This window comes from Choloepus didactylus, chromosome 2 (genome assembly GCF_015220235.1).
Source record: "Choloepus didactylus isolate mChoDid1 chromosome 2, mChoDid1.pri, whole genome shotgun sequence".
Lineage (NCBI taxonomy): Eukaryota > Metazoa > Chordata > Mammalia > Pilosa > Megalonychidae > Choloepus > Choloepus didactylus.
This window is the reverse complement of record NC_051308.1, coordinates 64975482-64988032: the sequence shown is the minus strand read 5'-3', so window position 1 is coordinate 64988032 and position 12551 is coordinate 64975482. Positions and strand designations below refer to the sequence as shown.

The 12551-nt window shown below is 35.1% G+C and overlaps 1 protein-coding gene across 4 annotated transcripts in view; it reads right to left on the bottom strand.

Moving 5' to 3' along the window:
- Nucleotides 1–12551, bottom strand: part of KCNT2 (potassium sodium-activated channel subfamily T member 2) — a 446059-nt gene that overhangs the window by 201833 nt on the left and 231675 nt on the right. For all 4 annotated transcript variants that reach the window (XM_037825119.1, XM_037825122.1, XM_037825120.1 and 1 more), the window contains one exon: nt 9822–9930. In XM_037825119.1, coding sequence (XP_037681047.1) covers nt 9822–9930 — 109 coding nt within the window. The remainder of the gene's footprint in view (nt 1–9821; nt 9931–12551) is intronic.

Genomic DNA, 12551 nt, shown 5'->3' with positions numbered 1-12551 from the left:
AGGTAACAAACAGACAAAGGTACCCAGTGTTCTTTTTTACTTCAATTGCTCTTTTTCACTCTAATTATTATTCTTGTTATTCTTGTGTGTGTGCTAATGAAGGTGTCAGGGATTGATTTGGGTGATGAATGTACAACTATGTAATGGTACTGTGAACAATCGAAAGTACGATTTGTTTTGTATGACTGCGTGGTATATGAATATATCTCAATAAAATGAAGATTTAAAAAAAAAAAAAAAAAAAAAAAAGACATAATGCTGAGCAAAATAAGCCAGGCACAAAAAGAGAGATATTGTATGTTACCACTAATGTGAATTCTGTGAAAAATGTACAATGTTTTATACTGTAGAATGTAGGGGACCTAGAGATACCAATTAGTGGAGGGGGAATGATAATCTAATAAGAACAGATAAACTATGGAGGGTAATCTCAATGTTATGGGAATGCTCAGGAATGATTATGGTTTGTAAACTTTCTTGGATATAGTAAGATCATGTTGGAAGCAATAGAGTTATTTTAGGTTTTTTTTTTCTCTTATTCCTTTGTCTTCTTAGGGGTTGCTAATTTTCTTGGGGTATGGTAGGAACATGTTGGAAGCAATGTAGTTATTTTAGATTATTTGTTTTCTTACTCCTCTGTTTGGACATGGTTTATTAATTTTCTTGGGGTATGGTAGGAACATATTGGAAGCAAAGTAGTTATTTTAGGTTATTTGTTTTCCTTAATCCATTGCTTTGTTTGAAATGTTGTGGGGTTTTTTTGGCTGTTGTTTGCCTGTTTGTTTTTAATTTTTTGATAAACAAAGTTAAAAAATTGAAAAAAAATCAGTAGAAAAATGGGAGTAAAAACTAAATGACAAATAGGGTGGGATGGGGGGATGGTTTGGGTATTCTCTTTTCACTTTTATTTTTTATTCTTATTCTGATTCTTTCTGATGTAAGGAAAATGTTCAGAAATAGATTGTGGTGATGAACGCATAACTATATGATCATACTGTGAACAGTTGATTGTATACCATGGATGACTGTATGGTTTGTGAATATATTTCAATAAAACTGAATTAAAAAAAAAAAAAAAAAAAGAGTTAACCCAGGAACATCTCATTCTAGAGTCTGCAGTTTTAATCACTTTATTTTGACAAATTTATTTAAAAAGTCAACTTGCTGAGAGTAAAATTTGTTTCTCTATGAGCAAATTTGATTTTCTATTCTACATAGGAAATTTGTGGTGATAAAAATAATCCAATTATCTTCAAAGTATATTTTTATGTCACTTGAATCTATCAATATAATTTGGGTATCCTTGGATTAATATTCAGAAAATTCTTAATGTAATTGTACTCCTACTGAGCATTTTATTCTTTTCATCTATCTTTAGCCTTACTATTTTTACCTTCCTCTCTTAGTTATATGAATAAGGGTATATTTTTTCTATTGCTGAAATCACATCCATGTGGACTTTTACCCTATGGATCTGAACAAAGTGTAGAGTTCATTTTAATTGTTATTAATAGTGTCAATAAGCCGTAGTACCACTTTATGTTAATGAAGGTCTATGGTCATTTTGTTCAAGAGATATTGATCCATAAAACATATGAACGGTAATTCCGCATAAAGAAATAGTTGCTAGATTTCTAAAGTGTTTTTGCCTTGTAATATTTTATGTATTTATAAATCAAATTTTGAAGTTTCTCTTATTTGTTCATATTTTAATAACATGGATTTACATTAAAAGAAAACATAAATTATGATTATTGTTGGATTTTCAAAATTTAGGGTAAATTGAAGAGACTTTAAGCAAATAGAAATTAAAACATGATTTTTGGAATCATGCTTATTTAATACTCATGAAAATACAAGTTAAGAATATGATGAATATTATCAAGTGAGTATGATTTAAAATTAAAGAAATCATTATTTCATTACAAACCATGCGCCACAACCACCACTAAACCTAGAGACTTAACCACCATTTTATTTCTCACAGTTCTGTGGGTCAGCATGATTTTTTGGGTGGGCTGGTAAGTAAGCCGGGAGCTAGATTCAGGTGGGATGCCTGGGATGGGTGCCTTACTTTCCAGGTGGTCTCTCATCCTCTGGGAGGCTAAACTCACTTTCTTTCATGCAGTCTCAGGGCAGTCTTCCAACAAAGGGAAAACAGAAGCTTTGCTCTTTTAAGGCTTAGCTTCATAAGTCATAAAATCTAACTTCTGTCACCTTTGATTATTAGTCAAAGTAAGTCATAAAGCTAGCTTGTAAATGGGGAAACAGATTCCATCAGTTCACAGAAAGAGCTGCAGTCACATCACAACAGGACATGGAAACAGGAAGCATGGTTCATGAGGAACCATTATTTTAACTTCTACCACAAAACCTAAATGACAATTTGATGCACTGGCTTTGGTAAAATCCATGATCTTTTTTATGTCATGCTGAGAGATAACATCTATTATATTGGTTTAGCAGCCTTATCCATCACCCCAAACTCTTGTTATAGCATTTTAAAGAAACAAGGGTGCTTTCTTCTTTTCATAATAGAAAAAAAGCTTCCTGAAGATGATGTAATCTTAGCCATAAAATAGTGCAGTTGCTATTAAAAAGAATTTCAACAGGTGGCATTAATGACAAAAATTGAGAAAAACTATTGTGATAGAATTTAAAGAATCTATCCATTCCAATGTCTATATCATAATAATGGCAGAATAACAATTTGAAAAAGAATCAATGTAAAAAATCTCTGTAGTTTCTGGTTTGTAAAAGTAGACTATTTCAGTGAGTTTGATCTATCTGTGGGAGGATACAAATGTTTTGCTAAAAAAGGGGAAAAAATTGAAGTCTGTTCCGTATTTTAGTTATAACAAACTCACAATTACAAACTGTCTTCCCAAACACATATTGTTTTAAGATTCAGATTCGACATCCATTTATTGAACACTTCACAGGTTTAAGACATTACTTATTTAGTTCTTGCTGCTAACTCTAATCAACAGAATAGAAACATCATATACTTTACAACCATTTTACAGATGAGGAAACTAGGGTTCAGAATTCTAAGCTGCTTATGTAAATCTTAAGTGGTGACACTTAAATGTAAACTCATATTTCCAGGATTTGGCAAGTGCCCATGTCATTACTGCCTCCATTAAAAAAAAAAAAAAAAAACTGTCATAGCAAATCATTTTCTGGAAAACATGTCACTTCTATCACTATTTTATGCCCAGAATCTACCACAGTGGATATAAAGCTAGATTAGTATATACTTTAGTAGCTTAATAAATATTTATTCAAGCATATATATGTGTTAAAATTAAATGAGCCTAGGATTGGGGCAATATGGCAGCATAGAGAGGTGTTGAACAACTGTTGGGAGACATTCGAGACGGTTCACACATCGTGCAACAGTCAGGAATGGGTAGAACAGCTGAGATTGCAGCATAAAAACTGTAAGTAAAACTGCAGAACCAGCATCCCTCCCGCTGACATGGCAGGCTGAGTTGCAAAACTTCATTGTGGGAGAAAGAAGCAGTTCCTGCCAGGAGCAAGGGAAGGTAGCTTAACCAAACTCCAACTGCAGTTTTAATTTAGCAAATTTGAACTGCTGAATATGAGCTACAAACACAGATAAGCCCTGAGCAAGCAGGAATCTGAGGTTTCTCTCAGCAGAGAGGAGGCAGGGCTAAAGAAAAAAAAAGATACATAACTAAATAAAAAACAGAGGACTTTGGAGATGGCTGAGCTCAGAATACCGGAAAATGGCTGTGTCCCAAGTAAAAGGGCATAGAAAACTGGGTACAAACACCAGCTGACAGGTGAAACTGATTGGCTGGGGACTGGCTCTGAAAAGGGGCTTTTGCTCTTTTTCCTTTTTTTTTCCTCTCATTCTAAGCAACTCATTAGAGAAAGCCTCAGGCATTTTCAACTGTCAGTGTTGACCCAGGCAAGGGTGGAGTTAACAGAGTCAGAGAGACAAAGGAGGAATTCCAGTGTAGAAGATAACTCCCTGGGGTGTGTATCTTCCCTAAGAAAAGGGGGTGGGGCCCAGCTAAAGTGGTGGCCCTCTCTCAGAGAATTCAGACCCCAAGGCCTGGGGGGTTGGTGGGAAGAAACGACCAGATACAACTTAAGCTTGGCTTCTGACACCCTCAGCTCCTGGCCAGGACAGGGTCCACTGTAAATGAAAGGGACTGTATCGCTTTACACTGGTGGGGAGCTGCAGGCTGACAAGTGCCACCTGCTGAGCAGGATAGGAAAAGCACAGAGTCTAGAGGCCTTGTGGGAAAGTCAGACAACCTGTTCCTCAGGTAAGCTTGATACTGATTACGCTTCCTTCTGAGGCCTGGGCCAGTCTGGCCTGGGAAAAATCTGATTGCAGTATCAAGGAAGCCATATGCTTAGACAACAAAAGATTTCAAACAAAGGATTTGTTTTTCAACATTGTGCTTGAAGTTCTAGCTAGAGCAATTAGACAAGAAAAAGAAAGAAAAGGCATCCAAACTGGAGAGGAAGAAGTAAAACTTTCATTGTTTGCGGATGACATGATCCTGTAAGTAGAAAATCCAGAAAAATCTACAGTAAAGCTACTAGAGCTAATCAATGAATACAGCAAAGTGGTAGACTAAAAGATCAACATGCAAAAATCAGTAGTTATCCTATACACTAGTAACGAGCAACAGAAGGAGGAAATCAAGAAAAAATTTCCATTTCCAATAGCAATTAAAAGAATCAAGTATTTAGGAATAAACTTAACCAAGACAACAAAACTACAAGAAAAAACTACAAGAAACTGCTAAAATTAATCAAACAGGACCTAAAAAAATGGAAGAACATACTGTGTTCATGGATTGGAAGACTAAATACAGTTCAGATGTCAATTCTACCTAAACTGACTTATAGATTCAATGCAATACCAATTAAAATCCCAACAATTTATGTAGCAGAAATAGAAAAATGAACAACCAAATTTATTTGGAAGGGCAGGGAGCCCCAAATAGCCAAAAATATCTTGAGAAAGAGGAGCAAAGTTGGAGGTCTCACACTACCTGATTTTTTTTCATTCATTTTATTGAGATATATTCACATACCACGCAGTCATACAAAACAAATCGTACAATCGATTATTCACAGTACCATTACATAGTTGTACATTCATCACCAAAATCAATCCCTGACACCTTCATTACTACACACAAAAAAATAATAAGAATTAACAATTAAAGTGAAAAAGAGTAATTAAAGTAAAAAAGAACACTGGGTGCCTTTGTTTGTTTGTTTGTTTCCTTCCCCCATTTTTCTACTCATCCATCCATAAACGAGACAAAGGGGAGTGTGGTCCTTATGGCTTTCCCAATCCCATTGTCACCCCTCATAAGCTACATTTTTATACAATCATCTTCAAGATTCATGGGTTCTGGATTGTAGCTTGATATTTTCAGGTATCTACTGCTAGCTACTCCAATTCATTAGAACCTAAAAAAGGTTGTTTATATTGTGCATAAGAGTGCCCACCAGAGTGAATTCATGGTTCCTTCTGGAATCTCTCTGCCACTGAAGCTTATTTCATTTCCTTTCATTTCCCCCTATTGGTCAAGAAGATGTTCTCCATCCCACAATGCCAGGTCTACATTCCTCCCCGGAAGTCATATTCCACGTTGCCAGGGAGATTCACTCCCCTGGGTGTCTGATCCCACGTAGAGGGGAGAACATCACACTACCTGACTTTGATGCATACTACAAAGCTACAGTGGTCAAAACAGCAAGGAACTGGCATAAAGACAGATATACTAACCAATGGAATCAAATTGAGTGTTCAGAAATAGACCCTTTCATCTATGGACAATTGATCTTTGACAAGGCAGTCAAGCCAAAGCAACTGGGACAGAGCAGATTCTTCAATAACTGGTGTTTGGAAAACTGGATATCCATATCCAAAAGAATGAAAGAGGACTCCTATCTCACACCTTATCAAAAAATTAACTTGAGGTTGATCAAAGACCTACACACTAGCTCTAAGAACATAAGACTTTAAGAAAAAAATGTAGGGAAATAATCTTAAACATCTTGTGATGGGAGGTGGTTTCCTAGACCTTACATCCAAAGCACGAGAAAAATAGATAAAGAGGAGCTCCTCAAAATTAAACACTCTTGTACATCAAAGGACTTTGTCAGTAAAGTAAAAAGGCAGCCTACACAATGGGAGACAATATTTGGAAACCACATATCAGATAAGAGTTTACTGTCCAGAATATATAATGAGATCCTACACTTCAACAACAGAAAGACAAACAACCCAATTAATAAATGGGAAAAGACATGGACAGACACTTTTCTAAAGAAGAAATATAAACGGCTTAAAAGCATATGAAAAGATGCTCAACTTCACTGGCTATTAGGGAAATGCAAACCAAAACCACAATGAGATATCATCTCACTCCTACTAGAATGGCCATTATCAATAAAACAGAAAATCATAGTGCTGGATAGGATGTGGAGAAAGAGGTGCACTTATTCACTGTGGTGGGAATATAGAATAGTGCAGCCACTCTGGAAGGTAGTGTGGTGGTTCCTCAGGAAGCTAAGTATAGAATTGCCATATGATCCAGCAATTCCATTACTAGTTATATACTCCAGAGGAACTGAAAGCAAAAACACAAATGGACATTTGTAAACTGATGTTTATAGCAGCATTATTCACAATTGCCAAGAGTTGGAAACAGCCCAAATGGTGATCAACAGATGAGTGGATAAACAACCTATGGTATATAAACATGATGGAAATTATGCAGCTGTAAGACAGAACAAAGTCATGGAACATATATTAACAAAGATGAACCCTGAGGGCATTATGTTGAGCAAAGTTATCCAGAAACAAAACGACAAATACTGTGTGGTCTCACTAATACGTACTAACATTAAGAGTAAACTTTTGAGAGTCAAAAGCTGAGAACACAGGTTATCAGCAGATAGAGGATAGAGATCGGGCATTTGATGCTGAAGTTTAACAGGATTGAGTGTATAGATCCAGAAACGGATAGCATAATATTGTGTGATGGTAGCACAATATTATAAGTACACTGACCAAAGATGTCTGTGAGTAAAGCTGAAAGAGGAATTCTACGAGCAAGTATGACACCAGAAGGAAAGATAGACAATAAAGACTGGGACTGTATAATTTAGTCAATGAAGGTGACTAAATGTCCACTAATATGGACTAACTATAATGTGTAAACTCCGAGAACTGAATCTTAGAGCACAGCTTATCAGGGGAATGCTTATTGTAATGGTCCATAGATTGTAAGCTCTTACAGCAGTCACAGATGTTCCTGAGTCATAATGGTTATCTCTAAATTCTGAAATGCTGAACTCTCTGCATATAAACTGGTCGATCTCTGGAACTTTGGGTATCTGTGTGACATCTGAAACTCTGAGCTAGAGCTCAGCAGCTATGATGTCAGTATTACCTCATAAACAACCATTAAAAAAGCTGAAAAAAATTTCAGATCTCAATTAGAGATATGAATGAAGCAGATCTGGTTTGGACTAAGTCACATCAGGCCAAAGGGTAAAGGACAATATTGATTGTGTTTTAAAACTTAACTTCTGTGTGGGACAAAGGGAAGAAATGTTTATTTGGTGCAGGATATATATTTTTTGCAGTCCACTAAATAATTTAACTTGTATGGTCAGTTTATTTAAACACCATAATTATGGGGAACTTTGAATAGGAAGAGAGATCTGGTAGGTTTTTACAGTATAGTGTGAAATTCTGATACATCCCAAAGTAATCTGGGCAGAGAATGAGGATATATTTGCAGGGTGCCCCTGGGGAAATGGAGAAAAAATGCAGAAATGTTAGATGTCCCCACCTGGGTTGTTACGCGTGTTCTCACAGACTTTGATGACTAACGGTTTGGAAGGATGAGTCCTCGATCTTGGGGCATGAAACTTGTTATTGCAAAAGAGAGGCTGAGCCTATTTATAATTGTGCCTAAGAGTCTCCCCAGAGAACCTATTTGTTGCTCAGATGTGGTCTCTCTATAAGTCTATGCGGCAGGTGAACCCACTGCCTATCCCCCATGTGGGACATGACCCCCGGGAGTATAAATCTCCCTAACAACATGAGCATGACTCCTGGGGATGAGCCTGGACCCAGTATCATGGGATTGAGAAAATCCTCTTGACCAAAAGGGAGAAGCAAAATGAAACAAAGTTTCAGTGGCTGAGAGATTTCAAATGGAGTTTAGATGTCACTTTGGAGGGCATTCTTATGCCCTATATAGATATCCCTTTTTAGTTTTTACTATATTGAATAGCTAGAAGGAAATACCTGAAACTGTTGAACTGCAACCCAGTAGCCTTGATTCTTGAAGACGATTGCCTAACTATGTAGCTTACATGGTGTGACTGTAATTGTGAAACCCTTGTGGCTCTTACTCCCTTTGCCCAGCGTATAGACAGATGCATAGAAAAACGTGGACAAAAACTAAATGAAAAATAGTTTTGGATTAAGGAAATGTTCAAAACTTGATTCTGGTGATTAATGCACAACTATATGACAGTACTGTGAATAGTTGATTATACACTGTGGATGATAGCAGGGTATATGACTATATCTCAATAAAACTATCTTAAAAAATTAAATGAGCCTAGAGCCAACACTTGACCAATACCAGAAATAAAATGCCTACTTTAAAGTGATGTGAAATATAGGTAAAATGTAAGTCAGTACTTCCCAATCCTGGCTCTGGTATACTAGAATAACCAAAAGCTTTGGAAAAAATAATCAAGCCTTGGCACCAACTCAAACTATTTAAAACAGAATCTCTGGGATCAGTACTTTAAAGTGTCTTACAAGGAAATACTAATATTCAGTAAGGATTGAGAACCATTGATTTAGGTTGTTTGCTATATATTTTGGGAAAAAATTGAAGATGGCATTGGTAGGAAAGCTAGCAGCTCTACTACAGAGCAAACTGAATAGCCAGCATTTCATGGTTTTCACAGGATTATTTAAAAACTCCTCAGTGTTTTCAATTTTTTATTTAAATATTTAATTTTTAATATCATATACTAACAAGTAAGCATGTTAAGATATGAGAACACATCTTTTGAAGGAAACAGGTTTTGCTGACAAGTAGCTAAGATGATTTACACCTCAATGACTTCTGAAGCTGTCCTATACAACAAGGTGGCTATATTTGAAAAAAAAAAAAAGTACATAAATCACTGCCCAAATCAAAATGCATTTCTTTCTCAAACAGAAGCATTTAAGAAAACAATCTAATACCATTTTACTGTTCAATTTCTTAAAGTTCAAAGCATAAGCCTCATATGTAACTTTTTTCTGGAATTGTTTAAAATCTACCCTCAACTTGTGTTTATTTAAATGCACATAAATATATATTTAATATACAACTCTATTCCATGGGAAACTTGCACATGTATAAAATAATCAATAGCAAAGTATTATATTTCTAAATGTTTAAAGGTAAATATAAATTATTATATACAGAGTTTAAAGGCTGTGTCTATATTATGTACAAATCTGCATTACTATTCCATTTAGGCTTACTAAGGTATCCATTAATTTCAGCTGCTAAAATCATCAAATTATTTAAAGATCTGAAGACTCAACCCCAGAATATTATCTTGCAACATGATAAAGTAAAAAATCCTCTTACAGCAACTAGATGGAAAAAAAGGACATTCTTTTTGTTCTGTGCAATCATGAATGCATTAAATTGTCATTACCTTCAGTGAAATGACTTATAATTGTAATGGGAATGTGAAGAAATTAGAAGTATCTCATTGGAGACTAAACTTACCAGCAAATTTGATATGGAATTTATTTTCAGGCTTTAATATCTGGACATACAAAGGACAATTTGGAGCAAAATCTTTCACAGCCCATGCCCTCAAAATTGTTTGGTGATCCTGAAATGATAAATAGAAGTCAAAATATTTTGAAATAATTTGGAAAATTATTAACAGATAAAGTAAAAAATAAACAACAACAAACAATCAGTATGTTAATGGTCACATCCATAGTTGACAATTAATTATACAAAGTAATTTATTGTGAGGATTTTTAGTTATATGGTGTTTCTACAAAAAAGGGTAACTTAATACCTCAACCAACTAGTGCTGATTACTAGTATTTAAAAATAAGCAAGGAATAGGAGGGGAGTAGATAGACAAGTTTAAAAATAATTTTCCCAGAAAATTACTGCAGGTCAGAAATCTTCAGGAAACCAGCACAACCAATAGTTTGTAATGGCAGTTTCCCTGGGGGAAAAACATGTAATTATATTTTAAAATGTACATAGATTGGAAAAATGAAAACCACAGCAGTGACCAAACAGGTAAAAAACATTTGTTTTATATTTTTATATAGGAGTAAATGTAAAAAGCTAAGAAGAATTTTTGACTCTGTGTTTGAAAGGATGAGGAACTCTATGATATAATAAATAAAATATATTAGAAAAGTTTAAAAAGTAAAACAAGATGCTGGTGTTGAGAAAGGGAGTCAAAACCAGGCTTAACATGAAATCCATTACATAAGTCACCTCCAAATAATTATTTAACTAAGTTGAATAAGTCAAGTAAATCATTAGAGTGCTATGCTTTAGAGTCACACTGTCCATATACTAGCCAGTAGCCACTTGTGGCTGTTTAAATTTAAATTAAATAAAATTAAGAATCCAGTTCCTCAATTGCACTAGCCATAGTTCAAGTACTCAATAGCCACAAGAGGTCTGCAGAGACTGTTCCCAACAATGGAAATACAGAGCATTTCCACCATCACAGAAAGCTCTATTTGAAATGCTGTTACAGGGAAAGAAAAAGAGGATTAAAAATACTAGATAAGAGGGATTGTTTATCCAAGTGCAGAAAGAAGTTGTTACTGATGTTTGGTAATTTTTAGTTACATGACCATAGATCATATGCAGACAAGAATTGCTTAAGTGGACAATACTGCCTCTTCCACATAAACATTTAAAATATAATCATAAATGCAATAAGATTACTAATACCCATCAAATGAATACCTACTAATTCATTTAAAAGGCTTTAAATTTATTTAAATAAATATTATTACTTATTTCATTAGAAGTACAAAACTTTAAATAGAAAGGAAAAACAGAAGAAGTAAAGTAAATCACCAAGTAAAATGTATATATATTTAAGTTTAGTGTCATGATAAAGATAGGACTGCTTACGCTACTTTGCCCATAGTATCTATATGGACTAGGGCAAGTCCGAGTTCCACCTTTGTAAAATGAAACAGCACATCTAAAAGCACTTAACCGAACTTGGCAGTTAATAAATGCTGAATGAATGTAGGTTGTTTTTCTTATTGTGTGTATTATATTAGTAATAATAATAATATCATTAAGGATAGAAAGCTACACCAGAAACAACTGTAATCTTAATAATAGAAAGGGGAATAAAGGAGGCTAGGAGTTCTATTTCCAATACAGAGGAGTAATTTCCCTATAAACTGTCCCTGCTTTACATAACAACATAAACTAAAGATAAAATCTACAAAACTATTACATGAGGGCGCTGGAGAATGAACAAAAGCAGGCATATTGTGAAGAGGAGCCAAAACTTGGAGGAAATGACTGGCATGCAGTAAATTTCTCCTTTTTGTTGCTCTAACTGGAGGGCAGCTGTAGTTACCACAGCAGCAAATGGTGACTCAGGTTACAATAGCCAGTCTGCCACAAGAAGCAGAGATAGGAGCCAGAGCAACCAAGAATCCTGGAAACTGAGTGAGGAACCCAAGAAAGGGGAAAGCCAGAGAAGAGAAACCACAAATTCAATGTATAAATTTATACATCTTTGACTGACCCTGAATCACACATACAAAGTACAGAATAAAAGCAATATGAACTGAGATTTGAACCACTGCCAACTGCAAAGGTGAGTGAGTTTGTAGTTTGAACTGACCAAATTAATTGCCTGTTAAAACAATAATACAAACACTATCTGAGGGAATACAAAAGAATCCAAAGATTCCACAATGTAACCGTTACAGTGTTACAGATACAATATAAAATTACTTAATACATGAAAAACCAGAAAAGTCTTAACGTATTTTCAGGAATGTTGGAATTGAATCATGTCCCCCCAAAAAGGCATATTCAGGCCTCAACTCCTGGGTGTGAACCCATCAGTAAATAGAATCTTTGAAGATTTTACTAGTTATAATCCCCAAACCAAAGGAGGATGGGCTTTAATCTACTATGGCTGTAGTCTTTATAAGCAAAGGAAATTGGACATGGAAGAAAAAAAGCCATGGGAGAAAGAAGCCAGAAGACAAAAGAACCTGGCCAAAAAAAAAGGAGAGGATACTGCCATGTGACAGAAAAGCCAAAAACCCCCAAGGAACACCAGACAGGCAGAAGGTCCCAATCCTGAAAAAGCAAGCCTTGTACAGTCTGTGAAACCATAAGATAATAATTCCCTTTGTTAAGTCAACCCATTGTATAGTATTTGTTTTAGTAGCTAGGAAACTAAAAGAAAGGACTTAAACAAACAAACAAAAAAAC